Source organism: Eubalaena glacialis, chromosome 9, assembly GCF_028564815.1.
Source record: "Eubalaena glacialis isolate mEubGla1 chromosome 9, mEubGla1.1.hap2.+ XY, whole genome shotgun sequence".
Taxonomy (NCBI): Eukaryota; Metazoa; Chordata; class Mammalia; order Artiodactyla; family Balaenidae; genus Eubalaena; species Eubalaena glacialis.
In genome coordinates, this window is record NC_083724.1 from 28150133 (window position 1) to 28171286 (window position 21154).

Consider the following 21154-nt stretch of genomic DNA (forward strand, 5'->3'; position numbering starts at 1 on the left):
TATCCAAGTTCAATGCTTACAGATTATGCTTTCCACACAACTGCAGCACATATAACTAAATCACCTTTCTTCCAGTTTCCAGTATCATGTTCCTCAATTCCTCGAAGACCTCACCAGCACCTCTAACATTCATATTTTTACCAACATTCTGTTTATTACAATATATGTATTCTCTAAGACCATACAGGCTTTTTCCACTATGCAAAAGTATTTGGTAATAAATATATGAAAACATATATATATATGCATACACAAAATATCATAATGGATCCCAATGATCTCACCTGACAAACTGTTAATCATTCATTCATTCACATAATATTTACTGTCTACTATGTGATAGGTGTTTAGGATATAAGAGCAATCAAAAAAGACAAAATCCCTCTACTTCGCCTCTTGTATTCTTTGAGGCATGGAGGAAAGCCAAAGGGAGAGAAAAATAAACATAATGAATAAGTAAATTATAAAATATGATAAATGCTGTGGGAGAAATAGAGGGAAGTGTTGTAATTTTAAGCAGGGTAGCCCTCATTGAGAAGGCAAGCTTTGAAAAAATCCTTTGAGCAAAGTAGATAAGGGAGTTGGCCACCTGAGGAAACAGATTCTAGGCAGACAGAGAACTTAGTTTTAAACCAGACAACACCTGGCTTGCTCAAGGACAGAGTGCAGTGAGCAAGGGAGAGAACAGTAAGAGCTGAAGTCAGAGCAAATTAGGTGCGGGAGAGACACAGATCTTGGAGGGTCTCATAGGCCATCTGGGGAGTCACTGCAAGGTTCTGAACACAGGAGAATCACAATTTGATTTCAGTTTTACAGTCCCAAGAAATGTTTCATGGAAGACGTTTCAAAGCACATACTCGAAATGAGAAAAATTTCCCCTGAATAACATTAATGCTTTATTTATAACTTATTATCAATCAAAGCTCCTTTGTTCTATTTCTAAACTACCTCATTCAAGCTTTAAGGGGTACATTCCAAGGTAAACATCCTGAAATCCACTGGTTCACTCAAACATATACTTCATCATTCATACTGCTTCTCAACCTTCATTTTTAATCCATTCTAATGAGTTTATTTTCACATGAAGACTTCCTCACCTTGCTTATTATGGCCACTAAATCCTAAGGCTTTCTTTATTGAATTGTGGGAACAGTAACTGTATTTCTCTATTTCATTTTCAGGTGCATCAGGGATACATTTGTGACTTATTTAAGACTGGGTCAGTGTCTTTAGAGAACACCTAATGATTAGATTCTCTTAAATGGGTGCAAAAGGTAGTCTGCATCGTACAAGCATGGAATGGGTTATTTCCTCTAATCTTTTTCTTATTTTTATATGTATTGGGTTGGCCAAAAGGTTTGTTCAGTTTCTTCCGCAGATGGCTCTAGTAGCACTTAATTGTCTTTAACTTCATTCGAAACAATTTTGTTAGATTGTATGTGACAGCTGTCACATCAGCATGCAGTTAAAAAAAGACTTATCAAAATTAGTGAATTTTTGTGTAGCCATTTTAACATTGAAGGTGGAAGAAAAAAAGCAACGTTTTCGGCATATTATGCTTTATTATTTCAAGAAAGGTAAAACGCAAGTGAAACACAAAAAAAAGATTTGTGCAGTGTATGGAGAAGGTGCTGTGACTGACTGAACGTGTCAAAAGTGGACCATGAAGTTTCATGCTGGAGATTTCTCGCTGGATGATGCTCCACAGTTGGGCAGACCAGTTGAAGTTGATAGAGACCAAATCGAAATATTAACTGAGAACAATCAACATTACACCATGCCAGAGATAGCTGACATACTCAAAATATCCAAATCAAGTGCTGAAAATCATTTGCACCAGCTTGGTTATGTTAATTGCTTTGGTGTTTGGGTTCCACATAAGTTAAGTGAAAAAAACCTTTTTGACCTTATTTCCGCATGCAATTCTCTACTAAACGTAATGAAAATGTTCCATTTTTAAAACATATTGTGACGGGCGATGAAAAGTGGATACTGTACAATAATGTGGAACAGAAGAGATCGTGGGGCAAGTGAAATAAACCACCACCAACCACACCAAAGGCCAATCTTCATCCAAAGAAGCTGATGTTGTGTATATGGTGGGATTGGAAGGGAGTCCTCTATTATGAGCTCCTTCCGGAAAACCAAAAGATTAATTCCAAGAAGTACTGCTCCCAATTAGACCAACTGAAAGCAGCACTAGATGAAAAGTGTCCAGAATTAATCAACAGAAACTGCATAATCTTCCATAAGGATAACGTAAGACCACATGTTTCTTTGATGACCAGGCAAAAACTGTTACAGCTTGGCTGGGAAGTTCTGATTCATCTGCCGTATTCACCAGACATTGTACCTTCGAATTTCCATTTACTTCGGTCTTTACAAAATTCTTTTAATGGAAAAAAATTTCAATTCCCTGGAAGACTGTAAAAGGCACCTGGAACAGTTCTTTGCTCAAAAACATAAAAAGTTTTGGGAAGATGGAATTACGAAATTGCCTGAAAAATGGCAGAAGGTAGTGGAACAAAAGGGTGAATACATTGTTCAATAAAGTTCTTGGTAAAAATGAAAAAAGTGTCTGTTTATTTTACTTAAAAACCGAAGGCACTTTTTGGCCAACCCAATAGTTAAATTCAGCTCTCACTTTTAAAGCAACTAACAGGGCTTTATGATAACGTATTGACTGTTACCATAAGCTTGACATTTTACTACCAGGAACTATGAATAATTTGAAATCTGGGTGAAAATTAATGAAAATGCCAAGAGCCTGCAACTGATTCCAGAGAATTCTGTTCCTATGTAGTTCTTGCTCCATAAATACACTCTTCCCACAGTTCTACAATAATCCAAGAGTTTTTGTTTGGTTTTATTTTCTAAGAGGAAGAACCCACAGAAAAAGGAATCAATATTTATTTTAAAAGCTACATTTAAGAGAGCAGACTTCTTGGGGCGAGCCCTGGTCTGGGAAGATCCCACATGCTGCGGAGCAACTAGGCCCGTGAGCCACAATTACTGAGCCTGCGCATCTGGAGCCTGTGCTCCGCAACAAGAGAGGCCGCGATAGTGAGAGGCCCGCGCACCGTGATGAAGAGTGGCCCCCACTTGCCACAACTAGAGAAAGCCCTCGCACAGAAATGAAGACCTAACACAGCCATAAATAAATAAATAAATAAAAAGAGAGCAGACTTCTTGAAAAACTTAGGTTTCCTGGTTTTCTTCTCATTATCCTTTTCTTTATTTGTTTGTTTGTTTCACCCACATTTAGAGATCCCAAAATGTTTTTTAAAATAAATTGGTAAGATCTAAGGATAAAAGACCAAGTCTCAGTACAGTCTATACCAACTCACTAGGACATCTTCAGCCATTCATCAGCTTCTGGTTTCCAACAGCCTTTTACCAACTGCTCAAAATTCGTGATAATGCTACCACCTGCACCTAAAAAGAACAAGATAAAACAAGAATACTTAACCAAATTTTCTTGAGAAAATATATGAAATAAAGTCATAATTCTATCTTTTGACTTAAAATTCCAAGAGGATCTCCAAAATATGATTCTTGGGAGGGAGAAAAAAGTTGCCTTGTATATTTATGATACAAAGACAATTACAATTCTTTCATGGTAACTGTCTATTGTACTACAATTAAGGTTAAAATTGGAGCCTCGGACAGAGATGTGGCTAGAGGTTTGTTTCTGACCTGAAAAAGTAAACTCCTCTGCTTTATCATTTCCTTTTCTGATTTTAGTTTTAGGTGCAGTACACTGTAACAATAGATTGAGAAATTTATTCAGTTCCAACATACAATAAAGGTAGGTAATGCAGAGTGAACATGAACCCATAATCAATCACATTTACTATTTCAGGTTATTCAGGATGAAAAAAGCGAGGAAAAAATAAAAAACAGAGCAAAGTTTTTTAATTACACGTGCCACATAATTTCTTATGTAAACTTGTTTTATTTATGATGGTGGCTACACCTTAATTAACTATGAATCCCTCTGGTTATGGCTGCTAATCAAACCAATAATAAATATTCTATTTTTAAGACAATCAGGCTCAAAAGAATGGCTGATGACTAGTACTAGTGAATAGTGCCAGTTTTGAATTAACTTTACCAGCCAACAGAAACAAGGCTTCCATCTTCCAAAAAAAGACTGCTATTAAAGTATGTGGTCCCCATTAATTTAACTAGAGAATTGTTCAGTAGTTGTAGTACACCAATAACAGAATATTTATGAACACATATTGTTAATATTACCTCGGGCCCATCCAATAGCTATCATGACTATCCAGCCATTTTTGTAATAGCTATTAGCATGGGTGACTCCACCTACTATTTTCCAAGTTCTGGTCACTTCCTTCATTCCCGCAGCCAAGAGTTGAACAGGTAGGAATGAATATCCCTGGGAAACAAGGTCACAGGGGCAAAAAAAAATAATATACCTGAAATTAAAATTTAAATATTTTAATACATGAGTGGAATCAGAAGAACAAAAATTAAAATCCAGAATATCAGCAATAACAATTTGATAAAACACAACACATGGAATTATCCATATAAACATGGAATTTGCCTGCAAGAAGACCACAGATTGGGTAAAGTCAATTTTTTTTTTTTTTTGGCTACTCCGTGCAGCATGTGGGATCTTAGTTCTCTGACCAGGGATCAAACCCGTGCCCCCTGAAGTGGAAGCACAGAATGTTAACCACTAGACCACCAGGGAAGTCCCAAAGTCAATTTTTTAAAATCACATGAAGCACATAAAATAATCTGCCAAAAAAAAAGTCATAATCAAAGGGGAATATAAATTTTGTACTTCTGAGTACTCTATAAATGCAAAAAGTATTCACTGAGTTCCTAATTTGTGACTACACTAGTCTAGAAGCTAAGTGCTGAATCCACCAACAAAATTAAGCAAGTGTATAATCACTTCTGGTTTGGGGCTTCTCTAGGTAGAGTATCTTTGTCTTTGGAAAAGGAATTAGAAAAGGGACCTTAGTAGCTGAGCAAGGGACACCATTTCAACCCCACTTACATCTTCACCTGTGCCCCTTTGTGCATAAACTGCAACCTATACAGAGAAAGGTCATTGCTCTCAAGGAGACAGATTCACTCATGTTAAGGAAAAACTTATTTTCGTATGGCTAAAAGAATATGAAGCTTGTTCTTCAATTTAGTTGAGTAAGTTTAAGTTTTGACCAATTATGTTGTGACGTTAGTTTAAGAATAATTCACTCCTCCTCAGGTGAATTATTTTTTGAAGCCTCATTTGTTCTAAACACCTGTTCAACAATTTAACAGTAGTGTTGATTGGAAAACACAGTACTTTTTCCCCCCATTCCTAAAATACTCTCTGGCAGACAATTTTGTGCTTAAAGCAGAACATTTATCTTGATACAGAATACACTGCAAGAAAGAAGTACTCTATCTCTTCTAAAAGAAGTTGTTAACCTTATCGTAATTCATGGCTCATAAAGTCCAAATTCCTAAAAGTATTCATGGAATATGAAATCCTGTTTGCCAAAACACTGCTTCAGAGACCCAATATAAGATGAAATGGTTTGTTCAGCCTGAAGCACCCTCTCTTCTTCAACTCCACTTACTAATTCCTTCCTATTCTTCAAGATGCCACTTAAATACTACCATATACATTGACTTTGGGAGTTTTGTTTTAGTTAATATTCTCAGTTCAGACTAAATTCTGATGGTTCTGTACAACTAAAACAATTGGTTCCTATACTTCAACATAGCTCTTTAGACATTTTTCTTTATAATATATAAAGGCTATAATACTCAAATTATAACAGTCCTTAGATGGCAGGAATCATTCATCTTGTTACCCCCTGAAACTCAGCATAATAAAAAGTAGCCCTGGACTTCCCTGGTGGCACAGTGGTTAAGAATCCGCCTGCCAATGCAGGGGACACGGGTTCGAGCACTGGTCCGGGAAAATCCTACATGCCACGGAGAAACTAAACCCATGTGCCACAACTACTGAGCCTGCACTCTAGAGCCCACGAGCCACAACTACTGAGCCCACATGCCACAACTACTGAAGCCTGCGGGCCTAGAGGCTGTGCTCCGCAACAAGAGAAGCCACCACAATGAGAAGCCCACGCACCACAACGAAGAGTAGCCACTGCTCGCCACAACTAGAGAAAGCCCATGCGCAGCAATGAAGACCCAATGCAGCCAAAAATAAATAAATAAATAAATAAATGTATTTTAAAAAAAACAGTAGGCTTGAGTTAAATCATTTATTAGCAGTTAAAAAATGAGCAGGAAGCAAAACAAAATATATCAAATCAAAGAATCATTTGATAATTAAAGCGTTTGAGACAAAGGAATAAATTATCTAAAAGTAGTAAAAAGCTTTTCAAAAATGACTGGTATTATATAAAGTCTTTAATGTTCATATAACATTTTGAAAGCCTCTATACAAGTCTCTCTTTAAATATGGAACAAATTTCCAGGAAGTTGGCTAGGTGCCAGGGGGAAAAAAAAGAGTTACACCTAAGCAATTTTTAAATGTATTTTTAAATAAAATAAAAATATTTTGGTATCCACTCTAGATTAGATTAAGACAGGGAGATTTGGTTTCACTTTAGCAGCAATGAATGCTCAAAATACTCAAACAAAAAAACAACAAAACAAAAATAATACAAACGACCCCATTTTCATTCTCTACACCAAGACTATCTTCAACATGAGTTAAAGGCTACACTATTACAAGAGCAATCTTGGACTTCTTTTTTTTTTTTTTGGCTGTGTCACGGGGCATGCGGGATCTTAGTTCTCCAACTAGGGATAAACCCCGTGCCCCCTGCAGTGGAAGCACAGAGTCTTAACCACTGGACCACCAGGGAAGTCCCAATCTTGGACTTTTTATATTCAACTATGTGACATTATGGCATATGGTCTAAAATGTGTAATTATTGCTATTGCTAATAAATAAGTCTTTATTGCATCAATCAGATACAGTAAGTCCCCTACATCTGAACCTTCAAGTTGCGAACTTTCAAAGATGTGAACGTGCGTTCCCATGTCCAATCACATAAGGTAGTTCACGTGTCTGGCACACAGTGTCACATGCATACGTCCTCTACAAGTGGTTGCGTTCTGTGCACTTTACTGCACAGTACTGTATAGAGTACAGTAGTACAGTATCTTTATTTCAAGCCCAGGATATCCGGGAGCAAGCGTTAAAAGCAGCAGTGATGTAGCTGGTACTGCTAAGAAGAGCCAAGCAATAAGGATGGAAACAAAAGTAAAATAATTGAGTGGAGTGAGGCGAAAAGATGGTAGATGTCGCTCGTTCTTATAACACGAATCGTTCAACCATCGGCATGATTCTAAAGAACAAGGACAAGATCATGTAACACGAAGTCTGCTATGCCGATGATGTCAACAATATCGAAGAAGCATGGAAAAGTGATGGAGGAGATGGAGAAACTTCTCAGTGTGTGGATGCAGGATCAGCATCAGCGTCAAGTCCCGCTCAGCTTAATGCTGATTCAAGAGAAAGCTAAAAGCCATTATGAAGACTTGAAGAAGAAACATGGCGAAGAATCAGAGGGCACACCTTTTAATGCCAGCCATGGCTGGTTTCATCAGTTTAAGGCAGAGCCAACCTTCACAACGTAAAAGTAAGTGGCGAGGCAGCAAGTGCAGATACGGTAGCTGCCCGAGAATTTCCTGAAACACTTCAAGAAATTATTGATGAAGGTGCATATTTACCCAAGCAGGTTTTTAATGTGGATGAGACAGGACTGTACTGGAAGAGGATGCCAAACTGCAGTTACATCAGTAAGGAGGAAGAGTTGATGTCAGGCTATAAAGCAGCAAAGTATAGGCCAACTCTGTTGTTTGGTGGCAATGCTTCCGGCGATATGAAGCTGAAGCCTCTCTTAGTTTTATCATTCAGAGAACCCAAGAACCCTTAAACACATAGCCAAGGGCTCTCTTCCTGTTGTGTGGAAGAGTAATAACCCCAAGCCTGAGTTACACAGGCCATTTTCCAGGACGGGTTTTTCTAGCACCTTAGCCCAGAGGTAGAGAAATATTGCTTGGCAAAGGACATCCCATTCAACATTCTTTTGCTGCTCCGGGCCACCCCCCATTCATGGATGACTTTCATCCCAACCTCAAAGTAGTGCATCTGTCACCAAATACTATGTTGCTCATCCAACCTATGGACCAGGGAGTTATACCAACTTTCAAGAAATATTATTTACATCACACTTTTCATCAGGCAGTAAAGGCGAGTGATGGATCAGGAACAACCCTGCAACATTCTTGGAAGGACTATAACATCTACAAGGTCATAAAAAATATCAACTTTGCTTGGTGTGAGGTTATGGCCATCACCATCACTGGGGTTTGGAAGAACCTTTGCCCACAGTTTGTTCACGATTTTCGTGGATTTGAGAAGGTGGATGAGGAGTCCAAAGAGGTCTTCAGCAACTTAGTGACCCTCAGCAAGTAGCTGGCGCTAGATCTCCAAGAGGACGACTTCAATGAACTCCTTGCTATGCAACATGAGGTGCTTACTCATGAAGACCTGATGGAACTGGAGGCCCAGAGAAAGGACAAAGAGACACAAGAGGAAGAAGAAGTAACTGAAGAACTGAAGAGATTCATGATGCAGGAAATGGCAAGGGGATTTTCTTTATTTGAGGAGGCACTGTTAGTCTTACCCAGACATCACTGGATTGCTTTTTCAAGAGAGTAGATAGAACTGAATCCAGAAAGGAACCAGGACCTGTGCCATCAACGTCAGGCCTGAGTGAAATTGCAGCTTGCCCTCTGTCTCCTATTGCTGATGATCCTTCAGCTCTGCCATCTCCCACCTCCTCTCCCTCTTCCAGTCGGTAACTCTTCTTGCCCGTTCACTTGATGCCACCCCCTGTATGCCAGCTGTTGTACTGTACAACTGTACTTTTCAAGGTACTGTACTGTAAGATTTTAAATGTTTTCTTTATTTTTGTGTTTGTTTTTTATGTATTATTTGTGGAAAAGTATTATACACCTATTACAGTACAGTACTATATAGCCAATTGTTAGTTACGTACCTAGGCTAACTATGTTGGACTTACAAACAAGTTGCACTTAAGAACCAGCTCTCAGAACTGAACTCATTTGTATGTAGGGGACCTACTATATTTCTAAAGTATACCTATAATATGCTAATATTTTAAACAGAAAACAGTTCTTGTTTCAATTGTTAAATAGCCACAGGGCAAAAGAACAACTGTTTATTGTGCTCAGTAGACTTACAAGTAAGCAGATCAGACCAGTGGTGCCCTAAATAGCCATTCATGCTCTATAACACAAGTCACCTTTTTAAAATTCCTTCAATGACTCACTCAACACTCATTAAGAAATCATCATGTCCCTCCTTCTGTAAAGATTATAATTTCATCTTAAACTAAAATTGTAACATCTATGGAACTTTCAACTTGTAAAGTGCTTAAAGAAAACATATCAGAAATGAAGGACTAGAACATATCAGACATGAAATGGAACGAGAAGGCAATTTATTTCTCATACATTTTTAAGTCTAAGTGACTTAATCTAAGTGATTAACATAGAGAAAAAAATGACAAAGAGGAGTGTTAAATAACAGAAGTTAGTCTAAAACAAGATACAGGAATTCAGCTTGGTGATTTGACAGAGGAATGCGCAGTCCCAGCTCTGCCCCTTCCTCCAGCCGTTTTCTTGTAAACAAGGTATCCTCGGGAAGCTCTGTGGGAGGCTTGCTTTAGGGTCTTGGTGTTCTGGCCATGTGTCAGGCCTAAGCCTCTTAGGTGGGAGAGCCAAGTTTAGGACACTGGACCACCAGAGACCTCCCAGCCCCATGTAATAACAATCGGCAAAAGCTCTCCAAGAGATCTCCATCTCAACGCAAAGACCTGGCTCCACTCAAAGATCAGCAAGCTCCAGTGCTGGACACCCCATGCCAAACAACTAGCAAGACAGGAACACAACCTCACCCATTAGCAGAGAGGCTGCCTAAAATCATAATAAGTTCACAGACACCCCAAAACACAACACCAGACGTGGTCTTGCACACAAGAAAGACAAAATCCAGCCTCAACCACCAGAACACAGGTACCAGTCCCCTCCGCCAGGAAGCCTACACAACCTACTGAACCAACCTTACCCACTGGAGGCAGACACCAAAAACAACGGCAACTACAAACCCACAGACTGCTAAACGGAGACCCCACACACAGTAAGTGAAGCAAAATGAGAAGGCAGAGAAATACTCAGCAGATGAAGGAGCAAAGTAAAAACCCACCAGACCAAACAAATGAAGAGGAAATAGGCAGTCTACCTGAAAAAGAATTCAGAGTAATAATAGTAAAGATGATCCAAAATCTTGGAAATAGAATGGAAAGAATACAAGAAACGTTTAACAAGGACCTAGAAGAACTAAAGAGCAAACAAACACTGATGAACAACACAATAAATGAAATTAAAAATTCTCTAGAAGGGATCACTAGCAGAATAACTGAGGCAGAAGAACGGATAAGTGACCTGGAAGATAAAAAACTGGAAATAACTAACACAGAGCAGAATAAAGAAAAAAGAATGAAAAGAATTGAGGACATTCTCAGAGACCTCTGGGACAACATTAAACGCACCAACATTCGAATTATAGGGCTCCCAGAAGAAGAGAAAAAGAAAGGGTCTGAGAAAATATTTCAAGAGATTATAGTTGAAAACTTCCCTAATGTGGGAAAGGAAATAGTCAATCAAGTCCAGGAAGCGCAGAAAGTTCCATACAGGATAAATCCAAGGAGAAACATGCCAAGACACATATTAATCAAACTATCAAAAACTAAATACAAAGAAAAAATATTAAAAGCAGCAAGGGAAAAGCAACCAATAACGTACAAGGGAAGCCCCAAAAGGTTAACAGCTGATCTTTCAGCAGAAACTCTGCAAGCCAGAAGGGAGTGGCAGGACATATTTAAAGTGATGAAAGGGAAAAACCTACAACCAAGATTACTCTACCAGGCAAGGATCTCATTCAGATTCAATGGAGAAATTAAAACCTTTACAGACAAGCAAAAGCTAAGACAATTCAGTACCGCCAAACCAGCTTTACAACAAATGCTAAAGGAACTTCTCTAGGCAGAAAACACAAGAGACGGAAAAGACCTACAAAAACAAACCCAAAACAATTAAGAAAATGGTAATAGGAACACACATAGATAATTACCTTAAATGTAAATGGCTTAAATGCTCCAAACAAAAGACACAGACTGGCTGAATGGATACAAAAACAAGACCCATATATATGCTGTCTACAAAAGACCCACTTCAGACCTAGGGACACATACAGACTGAAAGTGAGAGGATGGAAAAAGATATTCCATGCAAATGGAAATCAAAAGAAAGCTGGGGTAATGATACTCATATCAGATAAAATAGACTTTAAAATAAAGACTATTACAACAGACAAAGAAGGACACTACATAACGATCAAGGGATCAATCCAAGAAGAAGATATAACAATTGTAAATATTTATGCACCCAACATAGGAGCACCTCAATACATAAGGCAAATGCTAACAGCCATAAAAGGGGAAATCGACAGTAGCACAATAATAGTGGGAGACTTTAACACCCCACTTTCACCAATGGACAGATCATCCAAAATGAAAATAAATAAGGAAATGCAAGCTTTAAATGACACATTAAACAAGATGGACTTAACTGATATTTATAGGACATTCCATCCAAAAACAACAGAGTAAACACTCTTCTCAAGTGCTCATGGAACATTCTCCAGGATAGATCATATCTTGGGCCACAAATCAAGCCTTGGTAAACTTAAGAAAATTGAAATCGTATCAAGTATCTTTTCTGACCACAACGCTATGAGACTAGATATCAATTACAGGAAATATCCTGTAAAAAGATACAAACACATGGAGGCTAAACAATACACTACTAAATAACCAAGAGATCACTAAAGAAATCAAAAAGGAAATCAAAAAATACCTAGAAACAAATGACAATGAAAACACGATGACCCAAAACCTATGGGATGCAGCAAAAGCAGTTCTAAGAGGGAAGCTTATAGCAATACAATCCTACCTCAAGAAGCAAGAAACATCTCAAATAAACAACCTAACCTTACACCTAAAGCAATTAGAGAAAGAAGAACAAAAAAAAAAAACAAAGTTAGAAGAAGGAAAGAAATCATAAAATTGAGATCAGAAATAAATGAAAAAGAAATGAAGGACATAATGAAATGAAGAAATGAAGGACATAAGAGCAAAGATCAGTAAAACTAAAAGCTGGTTCTTTGAGAAGATAAAATAAAATTGATAAACCATTGGCCAGACTCTTCAAGAAAAAAGGGAAAAGGCTCAAATCAACACAATTACAAATGAAAACGGAGAAGTAACAACTGACACTGCAGAAATACAAAGGACCATGAGAGATTATTACAAGCAACTGTATGCCAATAAAATGGACAACCTGGAAGAAATGGGCAAACTCTTGGAAAAGCACAACCTTCCGAGACTGAACCAGGAAGAAATAGAAAATATAAACAGACCAGTCACAAGCACTGAAATTGAAACTGTGATTAAAAATCTTCCAACAAACAAAAGCCTAGGACCAGATGGCTTCACAGGCGAATTCTATCAAACATTTAGAGAAGAGCTAACATCTATCCTGCTCAAACTCTTCCAAAATATTGCAGATGGAGGAACACTCCCAAACGCATTATACAAGGCCACCATCACCTGATACCAAAACCAGACAAAGATGTCACAAAGAAAGAAAACTACAGGCCAATATCACTGATGAACATAGATGTAAAAATCCTCAACAAAAAACTAGCAATCAGAATCCAACAGCACATTAAAAGGATCATACACCATGATCAAGTGGGGTTTATCCCAGGAATGCACGGATTCTTCAATATATGCAAATCAATCAACATGATACACCATATTAACAAACTGAAGGAGAAACAACATATGATCATCTCAACAGATGCAGAAAAAGCTTTCAACAAAATTCAACACCCATTTATGATAAAAACCCTCCAGAAAGTAGGCACAGAGGCAACTTACCTCAACATAATAAAGGCTATATATGACAAACCTACAGCCAACATCGTTCTCAATGGTGAAAAACTAAAACCATTTCTACTAAGATCAGGAACAAGACAAGGTTGCCCACTCTCACCACTATTATTCAACATAGTTTTGGAAGTTTTAGCCACAGCAATCAGAGATGAAAAAGAAATAAAGGGAATCCAAATTGGAAAAGAAGACGTAAAACTGTCACTGTTTGCAGATGACATGATACTATACATACAGAATCATAATGATACCACCAGAAAACTACTAGAGCTAATCAATGAAGTTCGTAAAGTAGCAGGATACAAAATTAATGCACAGAAATCTCTTGCATTCCTATACACTAATGACAAAAATCTGAAAGAAAAATTAAGGAAACACTCCCATTTACCGCTGCAATAAAAAGAATAAAATACTTAGGAATAAACCTACCTAAGCAGACAAAAAACCTGTATGCAGAAAACTATAAGACACTGATGAAAGAAACAGATGGAGAGACATACCATGCTCTTGGAATGGAAGAATCAACACTGTGAAAATGACTATACTACCCAAAGCGATCTACAGATTCAATGCAATCCCTATCAAACTACCAATGGCATTTTTTACAGAACTAGAACAAAAAACTTCACAATTTGTATGGAAACACAAAAGACCCTGAAGAGCCAAAGCAATATTGAGAAAGAAAAATGGAGCTGGAGGAATCGGGCTCCCTGACTTCAGACTATACTACAAAGCTACAGTAATCAAGACAGTATGGTACTGGCACAAAAACAAAAATATAGATCAATGGAACAGGATAGAAAGCCCAGAGATAAACCCATGCACATATGGTCACCTTATCTTTGATAAAGGAGGCAAGAATATACCACGGAAAAAAGACAGCCTCTTCAATAAGTGGTGCTGGGAAAACTGGACAGCTACATGTAAAAGAATGAAATTAGAACACTCCCTAACACCATACACAAAAATAAACTCAAAATGGATTCAAGACCTAAATGTAAGGCCAGACACTATAAAACTCTTACAGGAAAACATAGGCAGAACACTCCATGACATAAATCAGAGCAAGATCCTTTTTTGGCCCACCTCCTAGAGAAATGGAAATAAAAACAAAAATAAACAAAGGGGACCTAATGAAACTTAAAAGCTTTTGCACAGCAAAGGAAAACATAAAGAAGATGAAAAGACAACCCTCAGAATGGGAAAATATATTTGCAAACGAAGCAACTGACAAAGGATTAATCTCCAAAACATACAAGCAAATCATGCAGCTCAATATCAAAAAAACAAGCAACCCAACCCCAAAATGGGCAGAAGACCTAAACAGACATTTCTCCAAAGAAGATATACAGATTGCCAACAAACAAATGAAAGGATGCTCAACATCACTAATCATTAGAGAAATGCAAATCAAAACTACAATGAGGTACCACCTCACACCTGTCAGAATGGGCATCATCAAAAAATCTACAAACAGTAAATGCTGGAGAGGGTGTGGAGAAAAGGGAACCCTCTTGCACTGTTGGTGGGAATGTCAATTGATACAGCCACTATGGAGAACAGTATGCAGGTTCCTTAAGAAACTAAAAATAGAACTACCATACAACCCAGCAATCCTACTACTGGGCATATACCTTGAGAAAACCATAATTCAAAAAGAGACACGTTTCACAATGTTCACTGCAGCCCTTTTTACAGTAGCCAGGACATGGAAGCAATCTAAGTGTCCATCGACAGATAAATGGATAAAGATGTGGCAACATATAAATGGAATATTACTCAGCCATAAAAAGAAACAAAATTGAGGTATTTGTAGTGAGGTGGATGGACCTAGAGTCTGCCATACAGAGTGAAGTAAGTCAGAAAGAGAAAAACAAATACCATATGCTAACACATATATATGGAATCTAAAAAAAAAATGGTTCTGAAGAACCTGGGGGCAGGACAGGAATAAAGACGCAGACATACAGAATGGACTTGAGGACATGGCGAGTGGTAACGGTAAGCTGGGACGAAGTGAGAGAGTAGCACTGACATATATACACTACCAAATGTAAAACAGATAGCTAGTGGGAAGCAGCCGCATAGCACAGGGAGATCAGCTTGGTGCTTTGTGACCACCTAGAGGGGTGCGATAGGGAGGGTGGGAGGCAGACGCAAGAGTGAGGAGATATGGGGATATATGTATACGTACAGCTGATTCACTTTGTTATACAGCAGCAACTAACACAACACTGTAAATCAATTATACTCCAATAAAGATGTTAAAAATAAAGTAAAACAGGATACAAGCAGGATGCGAGTTCACTGACAAATGAAAGCTAACCCAGTTTAAGTAGGAAAGACGAAATTAGAATTTAGGTTAATACCAAGAGTTGAGCTTCCCACGGTTAGTCTCTGAGAACTGTTTTCACCCTCCCTTAATTTCCCTCCTCTGACTACCAAAACAGTATGACTTAACTAGGCTAAAACAGAACAGTAAGCTTAATACAGTTCATATTAGTTCAATACGAGAGCTTTGCTCTTGCTCTTACTACTCTAACAAATTAATAATTTTATGTATATGCTTTGAAAAAGACTATTACAGAATGACAGACCTATAAAACTATACCTTTTGTTGTATTTTTCCTCATAAAAATGCAGTCTCAGTTATGCAAATGTGCAATACATAACTGATACTTGGAAGTTAAAGGAAAACAAAATGGGGCATAAAAATCAATACACAGAAAAATTACAAAATATTTATTTCCCCCCAGAAACAGTTTTCAAAAAGAAAAATCCTATGAAAGGGTACACTGTCTTCCAAACAATATTAAACATACTATGACATGCCAAGTCATTGTTTCCCTTTGCCAGTAGATGGTGCTAATCTCCAAATGTGAGCACTATGAGCTACTGCACTAAAGATGACCTTGCCAATAAGTACATTCACATACTCCCTTAGTTTAGCTTGCTAGAGTTTAAAGTACATTACAAACATCATTTTAATTTCCCAAGTTAAAATCAAATGAAGCAAAGATTACACATTTGTTCTCAACAATAAAACCTTAAAAAAGAAAAGAGTAAACTATACTATGTCTTTAAGCAAGCATCATTTTTTATATTTAAGGGTCTGTGAGCACAAAGACAATGTCAGTATTTCCCAACTCCAAAACAATACACTGCATAAGTGCAGACTAAAGGACTAGGTAGCCTAGGTTTGAATGCTGGCTCCAGCTACTAGATACCTGTGATTCCTTGGGCAAGTTATTTAACTCTTCTTGCCTCAGATTCCTCATTTATTAAATGAAAATAATAGAGAGCCTACCTCACCAGTTTCTTGTGAGGTTAAATGAGATAATAAATGTAAAGCACTTAGAAAAGTGTCTGTACTACATCAGAGGCTGCTCTTGTTGTTTTGTAATGCCCAACAACTAGAATCAATAAAAATGCTCATCAGAAGAATAAATAAAATACAGTTATTAATATAATAGATTATACAACAGTGAGAAGGAATGTACTATAGCTACTAGCAAAACACAGATGAATCTTAGTAACATAATGTTGAATGAAAAAAGTCCTAGAGAACTATATAGAGTATAATACCCCATTTTAAAATAGGGCCAAAAACAAATAAAACTAAAAGAATCTATTGTTTAGACATTCATATATAAAATATACACCTTTTTAAAAAATACAAACACAAAGATAAACACAGGGTAGAGGTTAACTGTGGAAAAAGTGCAGAGAGATGGGATTGGGGAGAGAAATATAAGTATATAAGTTATTGGTAAAGTCCAGTTCTTAGATTAAGTACAATACAGTGGTAATGTAAATTATTATAACCATTTTGGGAAATGATTTCTCATTATCTAGTAGAGCTTAAAAATCACTTTCCCTATAACTCAGTAAATCTACTATTAAGCTATATCAAGAGAAAATCTTACCCACGTACATCATGTTCTTAGCAATACTGTAATAGAAAAAATAGTAGAAACAACTCTATGTCAACAGAGAAAGGGATGAATATACGATGACGATTCATTCTGATAAGCTATACAGAAGTGAAAAGTAATAAATTACAAGTATACACAATAAGACTGAATCTCAGGAACAGAGGCTGAACAAAAAAAGCAAGTCACTGAAAAATACATACATATGATTCCATTTATAAAATTTTCAAAAACTATATTATTTAGAAAAATATATGTCAGAACTGCATAGAAAAGTAAAGGAATGAAAGGTACAAAATTAAGGGTAATTGTTACCTATGAGTAAGGAAGAGAAAAGACGGGATCGGGCTGAGGGTGGAGGGTCATACAGGGACATCAAAACTAATGGCAACTGTTCTGGGAAGACGGTGGCAGCAGTAGTTGCCTAGATTTTGATCTCTTCAAATCCCCTCATAAAAACAGGGCAACTAGATAGCAAAGCCAAAATCCCATCCATAGCACTTACAACAAAACTATGTGACAAGGTATCCCTTTAAATCCCAAAATGCAAATGGGTAAAGGCAAATCACCAGCATCCATAGAACTAAACTGCTTGGCAGGAAGAAGAAAGCAGCAAGGTGGCAACTAATGGACCTAAGAACAAAACAGCTTCAAAATAGCTAATGGGAATTCACTAGAAAGCACAGCAGGCCAATCTGGAAAACAACAACAACAGCTGAAACTGGAAGGATTCTGACATTTCCAATACCAGGTGAGACAAAGGGTCCATGATAACGTCTGAAGGGGCTGGACCAATGTAGTCCCTGTGAATTTTGAAAACGATCCACCCAGGCTCCCTTCTAGAACAAGTCCAATAATAAGAAGAAACTGCTGATGTAGAATCAAAACTGAGCAGGATAGAACAACAAAAGGGGAAGGTCCAGACCAAACTGGGGAAGGGGAAAAGACCCAGGAAATCTCAGAAAGCAGGTCATCATCTTTTGAACACTGCATAAAAACAACAGACACAGGACAAGAGCTCTATGAAGTCAGAAAATCTTTCCTGAATTCCACTTTATCTTGAAGGTTCAAGAAACCTGATTTCACATAAAAATTACCAACAGAAAAGTATCAAGGTCAAACCCCATACACATTTATTATAAGAAAAAAAAAATCCCTACAATGAAAGTACTCGGGAAAATGGGTCCACAAAACAGGTCAAAACTGCAACCTCCTATTTCAAAACAAGGTAAAGACATTAAGAAAAGTGATACAACACATAAAAGAACAATGTACATCAGAATTAGAAAAACTGAGAACTGGAGATACAATACTCAGGAAGAATAAAAAGATAAAGAAAAAAAGTTATTTTAGTAATGAAAACCAAACTAGAAGGAAAACAAAGAGAAATAAAATAACAGTGCCTTCAAAGAAATAGAAGGTAAAAAAGAAAATATTTTAAAAAAATTTTAAAGATATAAAAAGGTTCATTGAAGAAGGGCAAAAAAACAGCCAATAGGACTTCCTGGAGAAAACCAAAGCAGAGGAGTACAAATACTAAAATAACTTTCTCAGTTTAAAAAAACATATGTAGCTACTAAAAAGAACAGACCATGTACCTAAGAAGACAGACCCCAAATGACCAACACCTAGAAATATTTAAATTACTAGATGTTAATAAAAAAAAAAAAAAAGAAAAGAAAAAAAGAAAAGAAACTTTTGGGCATCTAGAAAAGAAGAGCATGTGACTTATAAGGGAAAGAAAATTAAATGATCATCAGAGTTTTTCACAGCAATGCTTTGTAACACAAGAAAACTGAGTAACATATTTAAAATACTCAAAGATAGAAAGTATGATCTTATGATTTTATATCTAATAAAACTGACTTTCAAGTAAAAAGACACAAACAAATTTATCAACACATGAGAATTCAGGGACTACTATTCCAGATGAACCTACTAGAGAAAAACCTTCAGAAAACCAAAATTACTAGAGACACAGACATAAGGACTGGTGATAAACATTAAATATACAGTTAGCTATAAAACTAAGGCTGAATGGGAATAAAAAGGTAAGAGTATAGTACATAATAGCTATTACTATGACAGTGTAGAATAGTACATCTATTTAAAAAATAGGAAGAGAACGACAAGTGTATACCCAAAAAGTTAATATTTTCAGTAATCATATCAGTGGTGGTATTCATACTATTACTTCAAAACTATTGTGTATTGCATGAACAATACAGAATAAATGAGCAGTGTTGGAATATCCTAATTCTATCATGTCTTGTGCCCTTAAGAATCAAAATTCTTAGTGTGGGAGAAAGAAGATACATATGTAATGGAGAAAAGTTAAATAAAAGTTCTATGATCTTGAATTTGAATTAGAAATATCAAATGAACTCATGAGTTATTTTATCCTTATTTTTCCTAGCTCTGTCCACTGAAAAGACCTAGAAACAACCAATTCAGGAATAATGAACATGTCTAGTGCTCAGATAGTGGTCTTGAAATACTATTTCTCACTAAAAGGAACCAGAGCTTCTTAGAGAAATGAGTAATTCCAGAAGAAAGTACAAGATGAATCTTATATTAAATAGCAAGGATGCTAATCAAAGTCTCAAGAGCCAATCTGAAGAAATTCCCACTGGCCAACAAAGGAACAATTTGAGCTTCAATAATGAGAAAATTCCAATTTATTGAAATCCATAAAATATGCTTAAATTCATGAGTTCATATTTACTAAAAAAAAAAAAATTTAAACAAACAAACAAAAAAAACTGGTCACCTCTGGAGAACAGCAGGGGACCAAATCATAATCTTGAAAACTGGTAAATAAAGAGAAAGAATCAAGTATTTATCCTGCCTTTCCTATATGAACTATACAACTGGGTAAACAAATAATAAATGATTAGTAGTAAGTATTTATTTATAATACTATTCCAACTAATACACAGGAAGAAAAGACAGAATTCGACTATTGCCATTTTGTAATTCTCAGTTAACAGACGATAGTCATTAAGCGTAAGAGTGCTAATGTCAACAAAAAGAAAGCTAATCAGACATTTTGGGCCTCTTATGGTCTTGCTAAATAAAAGGATCTAACATGAACCTGATTTGGATTCTGGATCCATCTGCCAATTGTCAGGAAACACAGAGAACAGAGGAATATAATGATCTGCACCATGAGAATGCAATCAACAAACTCATGACTACGGAAAAGTCTACATGTCAAATGACTCTCGTTCTTCAAGAGATAAACTATAAGGGAAAAAAGGAATGGAAGGGGAACCTACAAAATAAGAGAGACGTTAGATTTTTTAATGGGCATAACGAAATTATAGTCTCTTGGGATGAACATCTGGATGATAAAATTATAAAAATATCCAAAGAAGTGATTACCATAAAAGTCAGGATAATAGTATGTTATCGTACTGATTAAGGTGGGAAGGGGGTTGTGATTGGAATATGACACCCAGAAGGAACTTCTGGGATAGATGGCAAAGCTTTATTTCTTGACTTGGGTCATGGTTTCAAGGATATACTTAACAATAATTCACTAGGCTATATATTTGGTTTTTGTGGTTTTCTGAATTTTCACTTTATAATAAAATATTTTTGTAAGTGGCAATTTTTTTCTTAATCTAAATGATGGATATACAAGTTTTTATTATATCATAATTCTTTATACTCTGCATATTTTTATAAATGTTCCTTTGTACCTACCCAATATTAATTAAAACTTTTAAATCAAAAAACACATATTGTTCATAATGAAAACTCTTCTTGGTTAAGATCATGCTAAGTTGAAATCTAGACCCTGTCATTTACCAACTCTTCAAGCCTCAATTTCCTCTTATGTAAAATGGGCATAATAAAAGATCTCAAGTTATCAAATAATTAAATACTATACTATTAATTCACTACATAAAAATGCACTTATTTTCCATTTCTAACATATCTTTTTGTTTCAGCCAAGGAAGTATATATTTACAGACAAGCACTTTTATTTCATTTAGTGTATCACTAACCAAGATCTGTAATTTCTTGCTACTAATTATAGAACTCCCATATAACAGAACACAAGCTGTCCGTTCCTTTAGCAATGTACTTACTGAACTTAGAACAATA

The 21154-nt window shown here is 36.5% G+C and overlaps 1 protein-coding gene across 1 annotated transcript in view; it reads right to left on the bottom strand.

The window, feature by feature from the left end:
• TMEM38B (transmembrane protein 38B) overlaps nucleotides 1-21154 on the bottom strand; it is a 67351-nt gene that overhangs the window by 24068 nt on the left and 22129 nt on the right. Inside the window, exons 3-4 of the mRNA XM_061201074.1 lie at nucleotides 4258-4442; nucleotides 3348-3435 (exon numbers count right to left, since the gene is read on the bottom strand). Of these exons, the coding sequence (XP_061057057.1) occupies nucleotides 3348-3435; nucleotides 4258-4442 (273 nt within the window). The remainder of the gene's footprint in view (nucleotides 1-3347; nucleotides 3436-4257; nucleotides 4443-21154) is intronic.